At 44.2% G+C, this 23,264-nt stretch overlaps 2 protein-coding genes across 5 annotated transcripts in view; one reads left to right on the top strand and one right to left on the bottom strand.

The window, feature by feature from the left end:
- The window catches only part of CHP1 (calcineurin like EF-hand protein 1), a 50,626-nt gene extending 44,369 nt beyond the window's left edge, over positions 1–6,257 (bottom strand). The window contains exon 1 of the mRNA XM_054450309.2: positions 5,948–6,257. Within this exon, the coding sequence (XP_054306284.1) occupies positions 5,948–6,014 (67 nt within the window). The 5' untranslated portion in view covers positions 6,015–6,257. The remainder of the gene's footprint in view (positions 1–5,947) is intronic.
- A 327-nt stretch (positions 6,258–6,584) lies between these two features.
- The window catches only part of EXD1 (exonuclease 3'-5' domain containing 1), a 53,708-nt gene continuing 37,028 nt past the window's right edge, over positions 6,585–23,264 (top strand). The window contains exons 1-5 of one of the 4 annotated variants that reach the window (XM_054450305.2): positions 6,662–6,917; positions 17,531–17,599; positions 20,265–20,322; positions 20,624–20,751; positions 23,180–23,238. In XM_054450305.2, coding sequence (XP_054306280.1) covers positions 6,890–6,917; positions 17,531–17,599; positions 20,265–20,322; positions 20,624–20,751; positions 23,180–23,238 — 342 coding nt within the window. In that variant the 5' untranslated portion in view covers positions 6,662–6,889. Of the gene's footprint in view, positions 6,918–10,773; positions 10,960–17,530; positions 17,600–20,264; positions 20,323–20,618; positions 20,752–23,179; positions 23,239–23,264 lie in introns of those variants that run through there. The other 3 variants (XM_054450304.2, XM_054450307.2, XM_054450308.2) reach the window with 3 other exon arrangements.

Genomic DNA, 23,264 nt, shown 5'->3' with positions numbered 1-23,264 from the left:
TCTGAGGTTAGGAGTTTGAGACCAGCCTGGCCAACGTGGCGAAACCTTGTCTCTACTAAAAATAAAAACAATTAGCCGGGCTTGGTGGCACATGCCTGTAATCCCAGCTACTTGGGAGGCTGAGGCAGGGGAATCACTTGAGGCCAGGAGGCAGAGGTTGCAGTGAGCTGAGATCGCGCCACTGCACTCCAGCCTGGGCGACAAAAGTGAAACTCCATCTCAATTAAAAAAAAAAGAAAAAGAAAAAAAGCGGCCGGATGTGGTGGCTCACGCCTGTAATCCCAGCACTTTGGGAGGCTGAAGTGGGTGGATCACCTGAGGTCAGGAGTTCGAGACCAGCCTGGCCAACGTGGCGAAACCCTGTCTCTACTAAAAATAAAAAAAATTAGCCGGGCCTGGTGGCAGGCACCTGTAATCCCAGCTACTTGGGAAGCCGAGGCAAGAGAATTGCTTGAACCCGGGAGGCAGAGGTTGCAGTGAGCTGAGATCGAGTCACTGCACTCCAGCCTGGGCAATAAGAGCAAGACTCTGTCTCAAAAAAAAAAAAAAAAAAAAAAAAGATAATATTAAGAAGTATTATCAACTTTCTTAGGTGTGATAATAGTTTTGTGGTTACATAAAAACCATCCCAATACTTAAGGGATACATGCAGAATTATGAAGGGGTGAAGAGTTCTAATACCTGCAACTTTCAAATGGTTTATCCAGAAATTTACAAAAATAAAGCTCATATCTTTGCAGCTGCTGCTGGGGTCAATTATCTTCTGAATGAATAAACTTCCAACTACCCTATGCTCTGGACCACCATCCCCTCCTTGCCCCCGCAAAAAAGTTCCTGGCCAGTGGCTCACCTCTGTAATCGCAGCACTTTGGGGGACCGGGATGAGCGGACCACCTGAACTCAGGAGTTCGAGACCAGCCTGGGCAACATAGTGAAATCCCATCTCTACAAAAAATTTAAAAATTAGCCAGGCATGGTGGCATGTGCCTGTAGTCCCAGCTACTCAGGAGGCTGAGCTGGGAGGATTGCTTGAGCCCAGGAGCTTGAGGCTGCAGGGAGCCGTGATCATGACATTGCACTCCAGCCTGGATGACAGAGTAAGACCCTGTCTGAAAAAAATAAATAAATAAAAATTAAAAATCAGGTAGTTGCCAGGCACAGTGGCTCACATCTATAATCCCAGTACTTTGAAAGGCTGGGGTGGAAGGATCATTTGAGGCCAGGAGTTTGAGGCTGCAATGAGCTATGATTGCACCACTGCACTCCAGCCTGGGCAATAGAGTGAGAGCCTGTCTCAAAAAAAAAAAAGTTCTTAGGGTCTCTTTCCCATAATGCCCTCTCTAATTGACAAATAGTTTCTTCTTACCCCTTTATGGCAACAAATGAGAATAAAACTTTGCACTAGAACTCAAAAAGTACAGAGCTTTACAAATCACTTAACCCAAAACCAGTTAAAGGTGTTAGTTATCCATGCATTTCCATTTCAATAGGAGGCAGAAGACAGCCCAGTTTTCTGAAGTGACAGAACCTTCAGGCTGGTGAGGGCTGTGAAGGGTCCTACATTTGGGGGCACGAGAAACCTGAAGTTGAATTTCTACTTAATTCTAGCCATGAAATTGTTCTCTAGCAATGCCTTTGCCAGGCTTGTACTCTGTTAGAACTCTATCATTACTACATTCTTTCAAACAAACAAAACCTTACCAACCTGTGCAACTTACTTCCTAAACCTGTTCAACACCCTTCCCGTACCACATGACACATACCAAAAGGTAGAGACTAAAAATAATCTGCATTCATTACTACTTGAATGGCATGAATTGTTTATCAAGGTGTTTTTGTTGTTGTTGTTTGTTTTTGTTTTTTTTGAGACAGGGTCTGTTTCTCCCAGGCCAGAGTGCAGTGGCGCAAACATGGCTCACTGCAGCCTTGACCTCCCGCCTAAGCAATCTTTCCACCTCAACCTCCTGAGTAGCTGGGACTGCAGGCACGCTTCACCATGTCCAGCTAATTTTTTTAAAATTTATTTTTTTGTAGAGATGGGGTTTCCCTGTGTTGCCCAGGCTAATCTTGAACTCCTGGGCTCAAGTGATCTGCCCACCTTGGCCTCCCAAAGTGCTGGAACTACAGGTGTGAGCCACTGCGCCTGGCCTCATAAAGTTTTAAGTAATTCACAGCCAGCTTATTGCTACAATTAAGTGAATTAAGGGTGATGATTACAGAAACTCCTAAGACATTTGTGGCTTTATCCCCAATTACACCTTTTTTTTGAAATAAGCTTTATGAAAATGCAGAAGTCTGAAAGAAGGTAGTAGGAACAAAGATAATTTAGCAAATATCTTATGCCAATAGAAAGCATTTCTTAGACAATTCCTGTTAAAACATCGTAACTTAACAGTTTCATAAACTGTTAAAAACTCCTTTAAAAATTTTATTTCCTTAGAATTGGCAAAACATCTGTACTTAATTCCTAATCGAATGTCCACTACAAAAAAAAGTATAAAATGCTGTCACCTCCCCAATGATATAGCCCTACACATAGTTTTTATAACTAGTACATGCAAATGGTATTTTCCTAATAAGATGATTGTTAACTATGGTTCAAAATAATAACACTCACATGAAGTTTATTATACCAGACACTATTCTAAGTAGTTTACATAATTCATCTCATTTAATTGTCATAAGAATCCTATAAAGTAGGCACTATTATTATTCTAATTTTACAGATGATGAAACTGAGGCTCACAGGTAATTCTTATCCAGAATTACTTTTCCAAACACTGTTATTCCTTAAATATCAAATACTAGCTAATCTAGTCATGTATAAATTCTAATCTCTTTAAATTTACAAAAAATATGGTTAAATATAATCATCAAATTCCAATGCACAGCTTTTGCACTGAATATAAAGTTAGTATTCCTCAATTATGTTACATTTTGTACTGGCAAAGGAAGTAGTAAAATGTCTTATAATTGTTCTTAAAGTGCTTCTGATAGATAGTTTTCCAAATTCTTCATAGAAGAAAAGACAGATGAAAATGGGACAAATTCTACCTCTCTACCCACTCCAGATATCCGTTTTTATTCTTCAAAATCTTTTGCATCATTCCAAATTACTCCTTGAAAAAAACAACTCTGGGCCAGGCGCAGTGGCTCACACCTGTAATCCCAGCGCTTTGGGAGGCTGAAGTGGCCTAAGAATCACTTGAGGCCAGGAGTTCATGACCAGCCTCGACAAAATAACAAGACTCCATCTCTACAAAAGATAAAAATAAAAATCAGCTAAGCATGGTGGTATGTGCCTGTAGTCCTAGCTACTTGGGACGCTGAAGCGGGAGGATGGCTTAAGCCCAGGAGTTCAAGACTTGCAGTGAGCTATGCTCAAGCCACTGCAGTCCAGCCTGGGAGACAGAGCAAAGACCCTGTCTCTAAAATAAAGAAAAAGAAAAAGAAAAAACAACTCTGATGATGGACACTATTCGGATAAACTGATGGTTCCCAGGGCAGAGGAATGACTTTGTAGCAGGCTTGGGGGGATCTCTCCTGGAAGTCACCCAAAATGCCCTAGGTTAATCTATCCAAATCTACTTTACCCATGTATCAAGGCCCAATTCCTGTCCTCCATGAGGACAGCCCACAAGGACTCTCTCTCTTCCCTGATTTCTGAAGGTAGATGACACACAATCTCAGCTTTCTTATGTCATGATGCTAATCATAACTCTCTTGGGCTTATCTCCCCTACTAGGTTGTGGGCGTTTTTTGTCACCATCTGCTCTGAGTACCTAGCACAGTACTGAACAGACACTGTAAAAACTCAGTAAGCACTTGTTTCACTAAGCATTCTGGCTCAATACGTACATTTGCACTGGTTGTGGAGAGAATCTCCCTCACAAGTGACTCACTCTTTGGCAATGGGGAAAACAGCTTTTCCATGAGCACTTAGTTGTTTGTCCACAAGCCACATGGTAAAAATATCCCATCCAGGCCATTTCCATTTGGTCAAATGTATATAAACCAGAATGGGATTACTGCTCCCTTCATTCTGAAGCAAAATGGCTTTTTGCATCTTCACTATGGTTTACACTTTCTCATTATGGGACTCTGTATTTATTTCTCTTTGATTCTGCTTATTTCTCCATGTGACTCTTTAACACAAATACTTTAATTCGGTGTCACCCTAGACCTAAAGTAGTTCTAATTACAAATGTGGCCAGAAGTTATGGCCACGAAATGTAATAAAATGCTTGCTGAATCCAAACTGCTTGCATCTCCACTCCTAGGGTCAGAGTAAGTCAGTGGCCAAACAAGTACTGCAGATTATAAAGAGCTAACTACTTTGGGTCATTCAAAATCATGAAAAGGATTGCCTTGGTAGGTGGAGAGGTTATCATCATTAAAGGTCTTTACAGAGAGGCTTAAGGGCCATATTTTAGGGGAGGCTGAAAGAAGCAAATCAGTCCAGAAAGGGGTGGGGCTAGATAACATCCCTTTCAACTTGAAAACTCCAGAAAGTTGAACTTGTCACAAAGCAGAGAACAGCACTTAAACAGACCTAAAAAATTCTGTAGTTCCCCATAGCACTCCTCAGTACTATCTGCATATGGGCCCCTGAGTGAGTTTCTGGTCATGTCATTATCAAAGACAGGTATGATGAAGAGACAGAGCTCAGGTGCTACATCATTCATTAACTCAACAAGAATCATAAAGGTTTACGGAAAAGATAAAATATTGTATGCATCAATACAATTGTATCATACATTGCATTATCAAGGACTATTCAAAGTTATGATGGTATTTTACAGAGCTTCAGAATCCCGAGTGGTTTTGCTCCTTTGTTCCAACTAATGAGGAAGATACTGGACTATTAAAAAAAAAAAAAATCAGTTCTGCAGGGCACGGTGGCTCACACCTGTAATCCCAGCACTTTGGGAGGCCGAGGCGGGTGGATCACTTGAGGTCAGGAGTTCGAGGCCAGCCGGGCCAACATAGTGAAACCCCGTCTCTACCAAAAACACAAAAATTAGTCAGGCGTGGTGGCAGGCACCTGTACTCCCAGCTACTTGGGAGGCTGAGGCAGGAGAATTGCTTGAACCTGGGAGGCGGAGGTTGCAGTGTGCCGAGATCACGCCACTGCACTCCAGCCTGGGCGACAGAGGGAGACTCTGTTTCAAAAAAAAAAAAAAAAAAATCAGTTCCTAGTACAAATTCACACGGAGATTTTTGGAGCACATCCAATTTCAATAGCGAATAAAAAAGTACACCAGCATAGTAGAAATCAATATATATATGAGATTAGGACAGCAAGTATCTTCGTGTAAGTAAAAAACTGGTGGTCACAGTAACTGTACTTTTTCTCTAAAAGTTCAGATTGAAAGAAGTCTCACAATCCCAGACCCCTGATTGTTTAAAGGTCTCCAGGCATCTGGTCATGTCTCCCAAAGCCTTACTACACGGTCTTGCTTTCTGGGTGGTTTTCCCAATTTGTGACAAGAACTTGTTTGTAATTTCCCATAGTTGTCAGAGGTTTTAGGTCCTTGCCCAGAAACGGATTTTCTACAGAATCCATCTCGAGTTCCTGAATTTGCTTCTCGGGCTTTACCTACTGTTCAGGATGCCTCTTCATAGGGACGGGTGGTGCGAGGCAACAGAAAGGAAAGGAGTTCGGGGACTTTGATGGACAGAGGGCAGAAAAGGGGGGCGTCGACGCTCTACGAGTGATCAAGACTCCCAATTTTGAAGGGAAGGACAGCCCCACAGTAGCTAGAGCTCCGCTCCAGGAAGCTGCAGCTGGAAGAACAGGTCTTCTAGCTCTCGGTCCCCAAACCTGGAGGCTGCCCAGGACCCCCTAACCTCACAGGCACCCGAGCTCCAGACCTTAGCGACAGCCGCCCTTGGTTGTGAGGCCAGCCAGAGGCGCCCGGCGTTCCCACCCCCAACCCGAACTCACAGCCGGTCTCCTTCTTGATCTCCTCGAGCTCTTCGTCCCGCAGTAACGTGGAGGCCCGAGAACCCATCGCCGTGCCGGGAGCTGCTCCGGGAGCAGCGGCGCCAGAAGAGACGGCGACAGGAGGGAAGGAGGGAGGGAAGAAAGGGCTAGGGGTCAAGAAGGGAGAGGGCAGTGTTTCCACTGCGGACCCGGGAGGGAACCCAGGGGTGGTGCGCTGGGGAGGGCGGCCCCGAGGACCCGCCAATCAGGCGCGAGGCAGCGCCCGGCTCAGGAGCCGACGTCAGCGTTCGAGTTCCAGCCCCGAATGAATCAGCCCAGCTCCAGCCCAAGTCCTGCTGAAGACGGACCCCGCCCCCGGAACCGCAGCTGCCGCCGGCCTTAAAGGGGCGATGCCACTCGGTCGCTAACGACGCAATTAAAAGGGCAACTTCATTGACCAACAGTTTTACAACAAACTAACCTGCGGCAGGCAGCGTAGCCTACCTTTTCTCACAGGAATCGTACAGTAGGAATGCTACTCGATAGGTGGCACGGATTGCGGAGAGAAACTTCGCGTGGGGGGAATCCTAGGTTGTGCCCCTCGGGGACTGCACGCGCTCTTCATCTTTCCTGGCTGCCGTCCTCCTCCCGGCCGCAGGGGGCGCTGGGGAGCCGGCCTCGGGGCCGCGTGCTGATTGGCTCCTTGGGAAACAGACGAGACTGGACGTTGGGCAGGGCGGGCGTCGCCTCTGCGGCGTGGGTCCGCGGCGTCGCGGACCTTTCTCCAGGTTTTCAGCCTGTGATTTGATAACCGCCGCAGGGTGGCGTGGAGCGTCCCGAGACTTCTTCCTTCGTTGCAGCCCCTCTTCTTTTAGTTCTAGATTGAAGTTCGAGGAATTCACCACTTGGCTGAAATTAGGATGCAGATTTCCCAAACTTGCTTCGAAGGAAAAAGCCCTAACGATGGAGGACAGTGAATTCCTAGCTTATGGTCCGCCATTTATTTGAAGTTCCTTATTTTGTCTTAAAAATGAGAAATTTTGCATTTTATTCTCATGATGTATTGTTTGTTTTGATTAAAAAGGTAGGCCGGGCACGGTGGCTCACGCCTGTAATCCCAGCACTTTGGGAGGCCGAGGCGGGCAGATCACCTGAGGTCGGGAGTTCGAGACCAGCCTGACCAATATGGAGAAACCCCCGTCTCTACTAAAAATACAAAATTAGCCGGGCGTGGTGGCGCATGCCTGTAATCTCAGCTACTCGGGAGGCTGAGGCAGGAGAATCGCTTGAACCCGGGAGGCGGAGGTTGCAGTGAGCCGAGATCGCGGCATTGCTCTCCAGCCTGGGTGACAGAGCAAGACTCCGTCTCAAAAAAAAAAAAAAAAAAGGTAAAAGGTAAAAGCCGCCCGTTAAATTAGTGCCTGCTCTCAGGTGAACCAGTTCTTACTGCTTCACCTGCCTTACCCCTTCACACCTGTTTGGTTAGAACACGTATAAGATATGGAAGAACCGAATTCTGACCGCTGTTAGTACCTAAGTACCAGGATATTTTTGTCTTAGCAAGCTTTCCCACGTCAACTTAGGTTACTAGTTTTAAGTGTTACCTAAGGCTTTACAGCTTAGCCTGAGGCCCCACACGTTCCCTGCAAGCTGAGGTTGTAGTTTGAAGAACTAGAGTTTTGTTTGTTTGTTGTTGTTGTTGTTTGAGACGGAGTTTTTGCTCTTGGTGCCCAGGCTGAAGTGCAAAGGCGCCATCTCAGCTCACCGAAACTTCCGCGTCCAGGGTTCAAGCGATTCTCCTGCCTCAGCTTCCCGAGTAGCTGGGGTTACAGGCATGCGCCACCACGTCCAGCTAATTTTGTATTTTTAGTAGAGATAGGGCTTCTCCATGTTGGTCAGGCTAGTCTCGAACTCCGTATCTCAGGTGATCCGGCCGCTTCGGCCTCCCAAAGTGCTGTGATTACAGTCGTGAGCCACCGCACCTGGCTCGTTTTGTTTTTTTGCGACAGAGTCCCGGGCTGGAGTGCAATGGCCTGATCACTGTGCAGTTTCGGCTCACTGCAACCTCCAGGCGGGTTCAAGGGATTATCATGCCTCAGCCTCCCGAGTAGCTGGGATTACAGGCGCGTGCCACCATGCCCAGCTGATTTTTGTATTTTTAGTAGAGACAGGGTTTCACCATATTGGCTAGGCAGGTCTCAAACTCCAGAACTCAGGTGATCCACCCGCCTCGGCCTCCCAAAGTGTTGGGATTACAGGTGTGAGTCACCATGCCCGGCCTTAGAGTTATTTTTATGATTGGCAGACACTTGTCTAACCTAGTGATGTTGTCCTTTATACTCAGTAACATTTTGGATATGCCCGTCTAAGAGCTAAATCACTGGAGCGGCTTTGTATGTTGGAATATGGGTGTGATAGGAAAATGTCGTCAGCCCCATGAATGTCCCTTTTCTCAGTCAGCCTTGAAGCCCATCTCTTGATGCTGACCTTACTTTTTTCCTTCCTAATCTTGAATCTTACCGTTTGCAGCTGTCTCCAGTCAAAGCTTTCTTTGCTTCATGTTAGTATTTTTTTCTGACTTTAATATTTTTTTTCTTTAATGTTTCTCTAATTCTCTTGTTTTCCAGGCGTTTCACAAGCTTTTCTTTCTTGGGTATCTTTTAAAAGTATAAATTGCTTGAACCTGGGAGGCGGAGGTTGCAGTGAGCCAAGATAGCGCTACTGCACTCCAGCCTGGTGACAGAGTGAGACTGCATCTCAAAAATAAAATTAAAATAATGTTTGCCTCTATTAAGGGCTGTTTCTTTTCCAGTTTTATGTATTTTTCTTTAAAAATTCTCCTTTTGCTTGTTGGATTAACTTAAAGAATGGGTTTTTTTAGACTCTCTGATGACTTGTTTTATGTTCTGTCTGGATGCATAACACTTGGTCTTGCACTAAACTGCAAACATCCTACCCTAGAGGCCTGGTCTTAGTTCAGATTGCATTACCTTCTAGCTATGTGACTTTGGGCAGGTGTCTTAACCTTCTAAACTTCAGTTTCTTCATTTGTAAATTAGGTTACGGTTGTTGTATCAAGTAATATTTGTGTAAGCACTTGATAGACCTTAAAATGTAAAAATATAGGTTATTTATTTGACTGAAAATTGTATGTAACATCTCACCTTCTTCCTAGTTGACTTAGGCTTTAGTTATTTCATCAGTGTTTTTATGGTTAAATTGCAAAATTCATTGGTTGAATTTTCCTAGTGTGGCAAAAGTATGCAGCTTTTAAATTTAAAAAACTATAGAAGAATATTTATCTAAGTTTCTAAATACAAGGACATCTAAATAACAGAATAGTTATAAAATAACTTTTAAAAAATTACTGTATTATGGTAAAGAATGTAAGAGTACCTGCTTCTTTTGTTTTGTTTTTTGAGACAGAGTTTCACTCTTGTCTCCCAGGCTGGAGTGCAATGGTGTGATCTTGGCTCACTGCAACCTCCAGCTCCTGGGTTCAAGCGATTCTCCTGCCTCAGCCTCCTGAGTAGCTAGGATTACAGGCGTGTGTCACTACAGCTGGCTAATTTTTGTGTTTTTAGTAGAGACAGGGTTTCATCATGTTGGTCAGGCTGGTCTTGAACTCCTGACCTCAGGTGATCTGCCCGTCTTGGCCTCCCAAAGTGCTAGGATTACTGGCATGAGCCACTGCACCCAGTGGTGAGTACCCACTATGAATAATATTTCTTAGTACATTTTTTCTTTACTTTGTACATTTCTATATGGTTGTAATTCTTTTTTTTTTTTTTTTTTTTTTTGAGACAGAGTGTTGCTCTGTCATCCAGGCTGGAGTACAGTGGCGCGATCTAAATCTCGGCTCACTGCAACCTCTGCCTCTCGGGTTCAAGTGATTCTTCTGCCTCAGCCTTCCTGAATAGCTGGGATTACAGGCATGCGCCACCACGCCCGGCTAATTTTGTATTTTTAGTAAAGACGGGGTTTCTTCATGTTGGTCAGGCTGGTCTCGAACTCCTGACCTCGGATGATCCGCCTGCCTCAGCCTCCCAAAGTGGTGGGATTACAGGCATAAGCCACCGCACCTGGCCAATTTGGCTTTTATTTTAAAATACCTTTAGCATAGAACTGTCATAGGACAGAAAACAAAAAAACACAAAGAAATGGAACATTTCAAGTACCTAGACATAAAAATTAATAGGATAGCATAGACCCAAGTTATGGGAAACAGTCTCTAAAATTAGATTCATTAAACACAAGTTGAAAGAAAAGTTCTTTTCCCAGTGTACCACTATTGTCCTGCTTGCCTTGATTTCCTTTAATTCCTAAATAAAGGGTAAATTTCGTTGCTTTACTTAAAACCATCAGCTTCAGTTTTGGTAAAAATTACCATGCCCTTAAATTCTCAACCAGAGTTATAAAAAATAGGAGCTCGGGTAGTTATGCTGCCCTAAACAATTTATTGCAACATGTATTGGCAAGTATTTCTATGTATGTCAATTTTTTTTCATTTGCTCTTTTCATTTTTTTGTTATAATGATGTATAAATGTGCCATTAAAAAGGCTCTAAATGTTCTGCTTCTTCCATTTAGCTAAAGAAGGAAAGATGATATCATGCCATTTTATAAACAAAGAAGCCAAGCCTAACTTGCCCAATTTCTTATGGTTTTCAGTTTCCTATGTATGAGAGTTGGTGCTTGCAATGATCTTTTTCTCATCATTCCAAAAAGATGAACAAAACTGAATTATTCAGATTTTATTCTTGTCCATTACAGATATGGGGAAAGGGAAAATAACTTTACTCCCAAAAAATCTTTTAAAATTCATAGATCTATTTATTAATTTTCAAGTGTTTGGATGCTTAAAGAAGATTATTTGAAGACGGCTTTTGGAATCAATTAGCATGGACCCCAGCAGTGACTACCATTTCCTCAGCCAGATTTTGTGGAAGAGAGTGAAACTCACATTGGTCTGTGGCGTCTTCGAGGGTGTGCTTCAGCATGTTGACCCTAATAAGATTGTTGTCCTGAAGAAAGGTCTTGTTCTATTTCTCATAATGTTCTGCCTTTTAAGAGATTAGTGATTGACTTTCAGTGGGCTCCATTAGTGATTGAGAGGGTGGCATTATTCCTATTTTAGGGAAAGTGTGAGAGGAAGGTTAGAATATTGTTTTCCCAAACAGAGCAATGTGACTGAATATGCTGGTTTGTCCCGACTTTTTTTTTTGAGACGGAGTCTCGCTCTGTCGCCCAGTCTGGAGTGCAGTGGCGTGATCATGGCTCACTGCAAGCTCCACTTCCCAGGTTCACACCATTCTCCTGCCTCAGCCTCCCAAGTAGCTGGGACTAAATGTGCCCGCCACCACGCCCGGCTAATTTTTTGTATTTTTAGTAGAGATGGGGTTTCACTGTGTTAGCCAGGATAGTCTTGATCTCCTGACGTTGTGATCCGCCTGCCTTGGCCTCCCAAAGTGCTGGGATTACAGGCGTGAGCCACCATGCTGCGCCTGGTTTGTCCCTACTTTTGACATGATAGCAGGAATTTTCAATGTAAAAAGTTTTGTTTTGTTTTGTTTTGTTTTTGAGATGTTGTCTTGCTCCATCCTCCAGGCTGGAGTGCAGTGGCGTGATAGCTCACCGCAACCTCCGCCTCCCAGGTTCAAGTGATTCTCCTGCCTCAGCCTCCCGAGTGGCTGGAAATACAGGCACACACCACCATGCCTAGCTAATTTTTGTATTTTTAGTACAAGAAATACAAAAATACAGCCTGTTGGCCAGGCTGGTCTCTAACTCCTGACCTCAGGTGATCCACCTGCCTCGGTCCCCCAAAGTGCTGGGATTATAGGCATAAGCCACCGCTTCTGGCCTTTTTTTTTTTGTTTGTTTTCTGAAAACGAGTCTCGCTCCTGTTGCCCAGGCTAGAGTGCAGTGGCGCGATCTTGGCTCACTGCAACCTCTGCCTCCCAGGTTCAAGCGATTCTCCTGCCTCAGCCTCCTAAGTAGCTGGGGTTACAGGCACCCATCACCAAGTCTGGCTAATTTTTGTATTTTTAGTAGTGACAGAGTTTCACTGTGTTGGCCAGGCCGGTCTCAAAGTCCTGACTTCAGTTGATCTGCCCATCTTGGCCTCCCAAAGTGCTAGGATTACAGGCTTGAGCCACCATGCCTGGCCCTTTAATTTCTTTCCATATGCATTTTGAAATTAAAAATAACCACCACATTAGTTAGAATTGTTTTTGACTTCAGCAGATGAGTTCATACAGTAAGGGGTTAAGTTTTTTCATACAAAAAGTAAAGAGGTAGGCAGCTGAAGAATAGTGCAATGGCTGAAAGACACCGGCAGGAACCAGGTGCCTTTTGCTCCTGCTCTGCCATGTCAGTGATCATCTGTTATCCTCATAGTCACCAGGTAGCCTCTACAACTCTCAGCTTCAATTCCATTTATCGTAAAGGATAAAGCTCAAGAACAGGCAAATGCAAAAGAAACATAGGGCTATCTTTTTTTTTTTTTTTTCAGACAAAGTCATGCTGTGTTATCCAGGCTGGATTGCAATGGTATGGTGTGATCACGGCTCGCTGCAGCCTTAACTTCCCAGGGTCAAGTGATCCTCCTATCTCAGCCTCCTGAGTAGCTGGGACTACACTTTTGCAACACCTCACCTGGCTAGTTTTTTTAATCTTTATTTTTTGTAGAAATGGGGTCTCCCTGTGTTGCCCAGGCTGGTCTTAAACTCCAGGGCTTAAGTGATCCTCCTTGGCCTCCCAAAATGCTAGGTTTATAGGTGTGAGCTGCCATGCCCAGCCAGGACAACCTTAAATCTTACAACTTGCAGCTGCATCCAATGAAATAGCTTCGTGTTAATATTTTTTTCTGATTTAATGTTTCTTTTTTTTTTATGGGGGAAGGGACACGGAATTTCCATGTCGTCTTCGGTTGTGCTACCCTGCCAGTACCTCCATATCTGCCAATCTGGAAGCTTCAATATATAGAGTTTCCTGGCATGATAAGTTTCGGGTTCATCATAGAAACATGTATAAATGGCATTTGAGAGATTAATGTTATTAAGCCAAATTTTGAGTTAAAACAGACTTTTATGGGCTAGGATGGGATTGTAACAGGTTTCTGCAAAATTAATTCATTTAGTAATCATGTATTGATTGTTTTATATCTCAGGAACTGTGCTTGGTACCAGGGACACACACAGAAATAAGGTGGACCCTGTTCTCAAAAAACTTAGTCTAGGGACTGGGCGCAGTGGCTCACGCCTGTAATCCCAGCATTTTAGGAGGCTGAGGCTGGTGGATCACCTGAGGTCAGGACTTTGAAACCAGCCTGGCCAACATGGTAAACCCTGTCTCTACTAAAAATACAAAATTAGCCAGGCATAGTGGCGGGCACCTGTAATCCCAGCTATTTGGGAGACTGAGGCAGGAGAATGGCTTGAACCTGGGAGGCGGAGGTTGCAGTGAGAATTTAGTCTAGCCTATAGTCCCAGCCACCTGGGAGGGTAAGGCAGAATTGCTTGAGGCCAGGAGTTTAAGGCCAGCCGAGACAGCATAGCAAAACCACATCTGTAGAAAAATTATTTTTAATTAATTTCTTTTTTCTTTTTTTTTGAAACAGAGTCTTGCTGTGTTACCCAGGCTGGAGTGCAGTGGCGCAATCTTGGCTCACTGCAACCTTCGCCTCCCGGATTCAAGCCATTCTCCTGCCTCAGACTCCCAAGTAGCTGGGACTACAGGTGCCCGCCACCACGCCCGGCTGATTTTTTTTTTTTTTTTTTGGATTTTTAGTAGAGACGGGGTTTCACTATGTTAGCCAGGGTGGTCTTGAACTCCTGACCTCATGATCCGCCTGCCTCAGCCTCCCAAAGTGCTGGGATCACAGACATGAGCCAACGTGCCAGGCCTATTTTTTCTTATTTTTTTAAATTGAGATGGGGTCTCACTATGTTGCCTAGGCTTGTCTCCAGCTCCTGGGCTCAAGTGATCCTCCCACCTCAGCCTCCCAAAGTGCTGGGATTATAGGCATGAGCCACCACACCCAGCCCCCAACAAAAAAATTTTTTTGACACAGAGTCTTGCTCTGTCATTCAGCCTGGAGTGCAGTGGCACTATCATGGCTCATTGCAACCTTGACCTCCTGGGCACAAGTGATTTTCCTGCTTCAGCCTCCCAAATAGCTGGGACTACAGGCATGTGCCACCAAGACCAGCTAATATTTTAAATATTTTGTAGAGATGGGGTCTCCCTGTGTTGCTCAGGCTGGTCTTGAACTCCTGGGCTCAAGCAGTTCTCCCACTCAGCCTCCAAAGTGCTGGGATTAGAAGTGTGAGCCACCACATCCAGCCTAAAAAACAATTTTTTTTAATTAGCCGGTTGTGGTGGCTCACACCTGTAGTCTCAGCTATTTGGAGGCTGAAGTGGGTGGATCACTTAAGCCCAGGAGTTGGAGGCTGCAGTGAGCTATGATCATGCTCCTGCACTCCAGCCTGGGCAACAGCACAAGACCCCATCTCTAAAAAAATTTTTTTTTTTTTTTTTTTTTTTTTTTTTGAGACAGAGTCTCAGTCTGTCGCCAGGCTGGAGTGCAGTGGCTCAATCTTGGCTCACTGGAACCTCTGCCTCCCGAATTCAAGCAATTCTCCTGCCTCAGCCTCCCGAGTAGCTGGGACTACAGGGGTGTGCCACCACGCCCAGCTAATTTTTGTATTTTTAATAGAGACAGGGTTTCACCATGTTGGCCAGGATGGTCTCAATCTCTTGACCTTGTGATCGTCCCACCTCAGCCTCCCGAAGTGCTGAGATTATAGGCATGAGCCACCGCGTCCAGAAAAAAAAAAAAAATTTAAATAAAAACTTACTATAATAAATAGACAAATAGGTAGACAGGTATAATGGAGTGTGAGATCCTCTCTGATAGAAAGATGCAAAGGATGCTATAAAAACACAAAAGATTCAGCTAATTCGTACCTAGAAATGCTTGAATTAGGAAAGTGGAGTGATCTCCTAAAGGAGGAATTGGTGATGGAACTCCATCTGGTTGAGTAGGAGAGTAGGAGTTAACAATGGGAAAGGGGCTGGGCGCTGTGGCTCAGGCCTATAATCCCAGCACTTTGGGAGGGATCTCGACTCACTGCAACCTCCGCCTCCCAGGTTGAAGTGATTCTCCAGCCTTGGCCTCTGAACAGCTGGGATTACAGGTGCATGCCACCGCACCCAGCTAATTTTTGTATTTTTTAGTAGAGATGGGGTTTCGCCATGTTGGCCAGGCTGGTCTTGAACTCCTGACCTCAGGTGATCTGCCTGCCTCGGCCTTCCAAAATGCTGGGATTACAGGCCTGAGCCACCGCGCCTGACCCCGTTTGAAAATTCTTTTTTTGTTTTTTTTTTTGAGATGGAGTCTCACTCTGTTGCCCAGTCTGGAATGTAGTGGCGTGATCTTGGCTCACTGGAACCTCTGATGCCTGGGTTCAAGCGGTTCTCCTACCTCAGCCTCCCAGGTAGTTGGGATTACAGGCACCTGCCACCACGCCTGGCTAATTTTTGATGTTTTAGTAGAGACAGGGTTTCATGCTCTTGGCCAGGCTGGTCTTGAACTCCTGACCTCGTGATCCACCCGCCTCAGCCTCCCAAAGTGCTGGGATTACAGGCGTGAACCACCGCACCTGGCCTGAAAATTATTTAGTAAGTCTGTTCTTAGTTGAAAATATGAGTGGAGCTGAGAAGAATAGTCCATGCTGGAGAAAAAATGAATGTCAGGACAACTAAGAAGTGGGTATGACCATTCAAAGAGAAGGAAAAAGGATGAGGGACAAAATGCTGGGGACCATCAATGTATAAGGGGCAAGCAGAAGTGTAGAGACAGCTAGGGAGACTGGAAGGAGCAAATCAGGGGGCCACTGTAACAGCGGTTATAAGAAAATGTATTGCCAGGCAGGGTGGCTCACACCTGTAATCCCATGACTTTTGGGAGGCTGAAGTGGAAGGATGGCTTGAGCCCGGGAGTTCGAGACCAGCCTGGGCAACATAGTGAGACCCAGTCTCTACCAAAAAAAAAGAAAAATAGCCAGGCATGCTGGCACAAGCCTGCAGTCCCAACTACTTGGAAGGCTAAGGCAGGAGGATTGCTTAAACCCAGGTGTTCAAGGCTGCAGTGAGCTAGGATTGTGCCACTGCACTCTAGCCTGTGCAAGAGTAAGACCCTATCTCAATTTAAAAAATTAAAAAGCATATTAAAATCACTGAGGCCTGAATTTAAATCCTGATTGTTTTTTGCTAGCAGTGGAAACTTGAGCTAGTTATTCAAACTTTCTGAGCCTCAGAGTCCTCCATAATTGAGATAATGAAATTCTTATTATGTTACTGGAAAATTGAGTATAGGGAAATAGCATGATGCCTGACTCAGAGTGGGTGCTCAATATGGTAGCTCTAGGTAATTAGTGAAAAGAACTAAACATGATGTCCTATAACTAAAGAAGAAAGAGGAGAAGGCTGGGCATGGTGGCTCACACCTGTAATCCCAGTACTTTGGGAGGCTGAGGTGGGAGGATCACTTGAGGCCAGGAGTTAAAAAGAAATGAGAGAACAGTATTGTCAAAGGTTGCAGGAAAGTCAAGGAAGATAAGGTTGCAAAACATTTTTTTGGATTTGACAAATAAGTAGTTGGTGATCTTTGACCCTGGTAGGAATATATTCAGTGGAATAGTGAGGGTGGAACTCAATTATTTGAATTGCTGAGAGGTGTGGAAAAAGACAGCTGCTATGAACACTTCCATCTAGGAAAACAACAGCACATTGTGGACATGACATCTAACCTTCTTCTGACTCCCTTATCTCCTCATAGGAGAGCCAGGATTTGGATCGTTGTCCTTGATAGTACTTTTGAGTGTGTAGCATGACATGAAGCAGGGTATGGACACTAGAAGTTGCGGGCTGCCTTGGCCGGGTGTGGTGGCTCACACCTGTAATCCCAGCACTTTGGGAGGCCGAGGCAAGCGGATCACGAGGTCAGGAGATCAAGCCCATCCTGGCTAACACGGTGAAACCCCGTCTGTACTAAAATATAAAACGTGGTAGCTTGTGCCTGTAGTCCGAGCTACTCGGGAGGCTGAGGCAGGAGAATCGCTTGAACCCGGAAAGCGGAAGTTGCAGTGAGCCGAGATCGTGCTACTGCACTGCAGCCTGCGTGACAGAACGAGATTCCATCTCAAAAAAAAAAAAAAAAGAAGTTGCAGGCTGCCTTAAATTTTTTTTCTGGAGTTAAGTGGAGTAAAAATAAATAGAAATATAATTTAAATAGACAGTTCTTAACCCCAAAGGCCTTAGAATATTCTCAGGAAAATTTTAAATTCAGTGTACTATCCTTTTTAGTTTCTCCTGGACCTTAATGGGGTTTCCCTTGTTTTTTTTCATACTACTTGTTTAAAGGTCATAGCTTTGTCATTTATTATTGACTCTTCATTCCTTGGGGGAAGATTTGGAGATTTTTTTGGAGATTTTTTTTTTTTTAAATACAACAGACTTGGGAAATTTTGAGAGGCATCATATTTTCTTAGGGTTTTAGGAAAATATTTTAATTAACTGAATGAATTGTTTTTTGTAACAGTGAAGAATGTGGAGACAGGTCGAAGTGTCCCAGGAGTGAAGTTGTTTTTTGGGCATGAGATTGTGAATGGTGAGACCCCCATGTTCCTTGAAAATGCTAGTACTGAGATTTCATTCCAATATTTGAAATTGTATTGCCTTAATGTTGCGCTTATGGATTCTTAAAGTTGGTATTTGAGAATTGATCCTTCTTACTGTTTCTGTGGGTACTCTATTAGCAAAATAGTCTTATAGAATTATAATCATTTTGGTTTTATAATGTCAGGTCTGCTGGTGCTTATCACTACGGACTTAGACAAGCAGGCATTTAGGAATGTGAACAGGAAGGGATTGTTTTGCTAAGCAAGCTACTTAAAATTCACAGTCCATTCACAATTCCTCATCCAAAACCTTGGGGCCAAATGTCTCAGAATCAAGAATTGTTCTGGAATTTTGGAAAATGTAACGGATATATACTGTTCATATTACATAACACCTCCAGAAAGTCTGGGCAGTACTCTATAATACAACACATTTCTCCAGAGAAATGGGTGGACAGTCATACTAAGTGGAATAAAATCGGACTATAAATAGCATATCTGGTCAAGTTTTGCCACCAAGAGTTACAACAAAATTTTGGTTTTCAGAGCTTTTCGGATTTTGGAATGGCAGGAAGCAGCCTTATTCTTTATTTCTGCTAGCACAAACCATTTAACAAGAGTAAGAACAATTGATTGCCTGAAAGAGTAGCTGTAGAAGCTCATCAGTGTGCTTCATACATGTCAAGTAGGATAAGAGAAAGCAAGAACATTTCTTGCTTTCAAGGACTCAGGAGCTTTCTGCTTCTGCCCTTTAAGGAGGAGTACAGATCAGGAGCTGGATAGAAGGGGTGGAGGAATGAGCTCTGGGACCTCTTAGGACTGTGCATCTCTCACTCGGGCAGATCTGAAGAAAGGAAAGGACTCCTGTAAATGAGAGTTTACTACTGCTTGAAAGATTGCTTTGCTTTGTGAGAAAACAAACATTTAGGAGGAAAATGAAAATCTCACCAAATTAATGGCTGCCAATCCAGAGCCACTTCACGGAATACAAGTCTGGACAGCTACGTATTTCTTTCTCATTGAGTATGCTGTCATGAACATTCTGTTTCTTGAATATTCTTTTATAATGGCAGGGTTAGTGGTGGTAGTTGGAGTTCTTAATTGTGTTTTCACTATCAGCCTTTGAAGTGAAACAGAGCTCTGGATTGGAGCAAAGCTAGGCTGTGAATGGGTTTGTAGAGAGAAGTGAAGGAATCACTGCTATCATCTCCCCAACTCAGGAGGCTGATGGCTGACTGGCTTTGTAATCTGTACACATGGAATTCATCGCCTCCTAAATTCTTCTCCAGGATTTGGCCTTCGTTCATACTTTTTTTTTTTTTTGAGACGGATTCTCACTCTGTCACTAAGGCTGGAGTGCACTGGTACGATCTTGTCTCACTGCAACCTTTGCCTCTGGGTTTCAAGCAATTCTCCTGCCTCATCCTCCCCAGGAGCTAGGATTACAGGCGTGTGCCACCACACCCAGCTATTTTTTTTTGTATTTTTAGTGGAAACGGGTTTTCACCATGTTGGCTAGGTTAGTCTCAAACTTCTGACCTCAAATGATTCGCCCTCCTTGGCCTCCCAAAGTGCTGGGATTACAGGCGTGAGCCACTGCACCCAGCCCAATTTTTGTATTTTTTTAGTAGAGACACAGGGTTTCGCTGTGTTGGCCGGGCTGGTCTCAAACTCCTGACCTCAGGTGATCTGCCTGCCTCAGCTTCCCAGAGTGCTAGGATTATAGGCTTTGTTCATAATTTTTAAGCTCAAAGGATAGTCATTTCTTTCTTTGTCCTTTGGCCCAATCAACCATGGAGGAGTCTTCCCCAAAAGTACCTTGGATAAGAATTGTCAAGATGAAGGATAATATTGGCCAATCAGCATTTTTCAGTCAATTTTACCTTTTCTCTGCTCCAGATTCAATACTTGTAGATAGTACAGAGAAAAGAGACTTTTGAAACATAGAGGCTTTTTGCTTGAAAAGTACCTAAACGAGGCCAGATGTGGTGGCTCATGCCTGTAATCCCAGCACTTAGGGAGGCTGAGGCGAGTGGCTCAAGAAGTCAAGAGATCGAGACCATCCTGGCCACAATGGTGAAACCCCGTCTCTACTAAAAATACAAAAGTTAGCTGTGTGTGGTGGTGCATGCCTGTAGTCCCAGGCATGGGACTTGGGAGGCTGAGGCAGGAGTATCGCTTGAACCTGGGAGGCGGAGGTTGCAGTGAGCTGTGATCGCACCCCTGCACTCCAGCCTAGGCGACAGTGCGAGACTTCATCTCAAAAAAAAAAAAAAAAAAGGAAAACCCTCAAATAGCACCATGTGAGGGAAGGTGCATTAGGATGGGGATGAGTGGGAAAGAAATCTCTAGAACTAACTTGAATGACCACAAAGGTACCCTAGAACAAAAAGGGTGAAGGGGATGTATAGAAAGGTTCCTAATCCTTCTAAATAACCAAGAAGCTTTGTAGTGATAGAATATTGAGAGTCTTTGGTACTTTAGATGGTCTCTTCTGTTGTATTTATTGCTGGCCAGTAAAAGCCTCTATGGACTAACATGTCATTTCCAATTGTTGTTTGCAGTACATGGTTAAACTAGGGGTGTGTGGGTAGTGGAGTAGTTAATTGATTTCTGATTGGAAACTCTGTTGGAAGCCATTTGGTTATTTTACAGTGGAACTACTAGATGAAGTGGAACAAGGCTCAATGAGAGCAAAAACATCTTCTGTTAGGTAAGATGGAATAATTTTCTTAATTATGATGTTTCCCAAATGTGCACATTAGGGTAGAAAGCCTTAACTGTAATTCACCAGCTGCTTAATTCCTTGGCATAAGGAAATAGAAATGAGAAGAAATATATACGTGTTTTCTTCCATTGTTAGATAGCGCCCTCAAGTCAATGTAAGCAGTGGATGAATGGGTCCTCTAGTTAATGAAGGACCACTGTCCTTAACGTTAATGTGTGGCAAAATCTGTTTTTGGTGTCAACAACAAAGAACAAGTTCACCCAAATGTTGTTTCTTGTAAGGATAGTCTACATGCAGAAAGAACCCGGATGGAGAAAATGAAAGTTGAAGACCTAAATGTATGTGAGCCTGCTTCTCCTGCCCCTGAAGCACCAACTACCTCTCTGCTGAATGACCTCAAGTACAGCCCATCAGGTGAATATAGAGGCTCTGAATTTTCTTTTTTTTTTTGAGACAGAGTTTCGCTCTTGTTGCCCAGGGTGCAGTGCAATGGCGTGATCTCGGCTCACTACAACCTCCGCCTCCTGGGTTCAAGCAATTATCCTGCCTCTGCCTCCATAGTAGCTGCGATTACAGGCATGTGCCACCATGCCCAGCTAATTTTGTATTTTTAGTAGAGACGGGGTTTCTCCATGTTGATCAGGCTGGTCTCGAACTCCTGACCTCAGGTGATCCGCCCGCCTTGGCCTCCTAAAGTGTTGTGATTACAGGGATGAGCCACTGCGCCCAGCTGAGGCTTTGAGTTTTCTAGGCTCTCTTTTTTTTTTTTGAACCGAGTCAATCAAATTCAACTAGGCTCTCTTTACTGTTTAGAGTTGATGTAACCCTGAATCAAGATTCTCTACAGAATCCTAAGCTGAGCCATTGCTTCTGGGTTCTGAATTAAGATAAAATATTGTGATTCATTTGTTTATTTAATAACTGAGTACATACTGTGTGTGTACTCATAATTATTGGGGTACACTCATTCATTGGGGATTCTGAAGTATGGTATCCCTCCCCTTACTGAGCAGCAAACAGATGCTAAATAAGATAAATAAGTAAAATATATACTGTAATAGTGCCAAATGCTAAGGAGGAAAAAAAAGGAAGAGAAGTAGTACGTAGGGAGGGTGGTTTTGCAATTTTAGGGTGTCCAAGACAAGCCTTGCTGAAATAACATTTGCGTAAAGGCCTGAAGGAGGTTAGGGATCAAGCTTTCAGGATATCTTGGGGAAATGTGCTTTAGGCTGAGAAAAACAAAAGAACAAAAACAAAGACACTCAGATAGGAACATACCAGGATCTTGAAGGAACAGCAAGGAGATCAGAGCAGTTGGAGCACGGAGAGAAGCAGTAGATGAGATGGGACCGGTGAGTCAAAGAGGAGTTCGTAGACCTTTGTGGGGACTTAAAACTTTTTTTTTCTGGAGACAGAGTCTCGCTCTATCCGCCAGGCTGGAGTGCAGTGGCGCGATCTTGGTTCACTGCAACCTCCACCTCCCAGGTTCGAGTGATTCTCCTGCCTCAGCCTCCTGAGTAGCTGGGATTACAAGCATGTGCCACCACGCCCGGCTAATTTTTTTTTTTTTTTTTTGAGATGGAGTCTTGCTCTGTCACCCAGGCTGGAGTGCAGTGGCACGATCTCGGCTCACTGCAACCTCCACCTCCCAGGTACAAGCGATTCTCCTGCCTCATCCTCCTGAGTAGCTGTGACTACAGGCACGTGCCACTGCGCCTGGCTAATTTTTGTATTTTTAGTAGAGATGGGTTTTCACCATGTTAGCCAGGCTGATCTCAAACTCCTGACCTTGTGATACACCCGCCTCAGCATTCCAAAGTGCTGGGATTACAGGCATGAACCACCGCAACCAACTGGGACTTAAACTTTTACTCTGAAATGAGAGGAGAAGCCGTTGTAGGGTTTTGCGGTTCTTTTTTTTTTTTCTTTTAAAACAAAACAAGGCCAGGCACAGTGGCTCACGCCTGTAATCCCAGCACTTAGGGAGGCCAAGGTGGGAGGATTGCTTGAGGTCAGGAGTTCAAGACCAGCCTGGGCAACATAGTGGAACCCCACCTCTATAAAAAAAGATAAAATAAGGCCGGGCATGGTGGTTCATGCCTGTAATCCTAGCACTTCAGGGGGCTGAGGTGGGTGGATTGTGCAGACTGCCTGAGCCCAGAAGTTGAAGACCAGCCTGGGCAACATGGTGAAACCCCATCTCAATTTAAATAAAATATTAAAAAATTTTAGCCAGGCGCAGTGGCTCACGCCTGTAATCCCAGCACTTTGGGAGGTCGAGGCAGGTGGATCGCCTGAGGTCAGGAGCTCGAGACCAGCCTGGCTAACATGGCAAAACCCTGTCTCTACTAAAAATACAAAAATTAGCCGGGCGTGGTGGCGGGCGCCTGTAATCCCAGCTACTCAGGAGGCTGAGGCCAGAGAATTGCTTGAAACCGGGAGACAGAGGTTGCAGTGAGCCGAGATTGTGCCATTGTACTCAAGCCTGGGAAACAAGAGCGAAACTCTGTCTAAAAAAAAAAAAAAAACAAAAAAAAAGTGTATGCCTTGAAATAGTCAAGATATAAACCTATGAGGAGGAAACATTACTGGATTATCACAGGACATGTAGACAGTTTAGTTTGTAAGATTATCATTGGTGGGGCTTTTGTTTATTCTTGTTTGACAAACAAGATGTTAATTAGTCTTTGCTGTTTGATGGGCTAATGCAGATGATAATGAAATAACATTAGACATTTGAGTTGCAATACAGTAGGAATATATGAGTATGGCCAAAATTAGTGGGAAAGCTATTCTGTTGCTGAGGAAGAGAAATATATCTAATGCAATCCTTGTCCTGTAGAGGAAGAGGAGGTGACATACACAGTCATTAATCAATTCCAGCAGAAGTTTGGTGCTGCAGTAAGTATTGTCCTCAATCATTACTA

Source organism: Pongo pygmaeus, chromosome 16, assembly GCF_028885625.2.
Source record: "Pongo pygmaeus isolate AG05252 chromosome 16, NHGRI_mPonPyg2-v2.0_pri, whole genome shotgun sequence".
NCBI classification, from domain to species: domain Eukaryota; kingdom Metazoa; phylum Chordata; class Mammalia; order Primates; family Hominidae; genus Pongo; species Pongo pygmaeus.
Note: the sequence above shows the minus strand (reverse complement) of the source record. Positions and strands in the feature narration are given on the sequence as shown.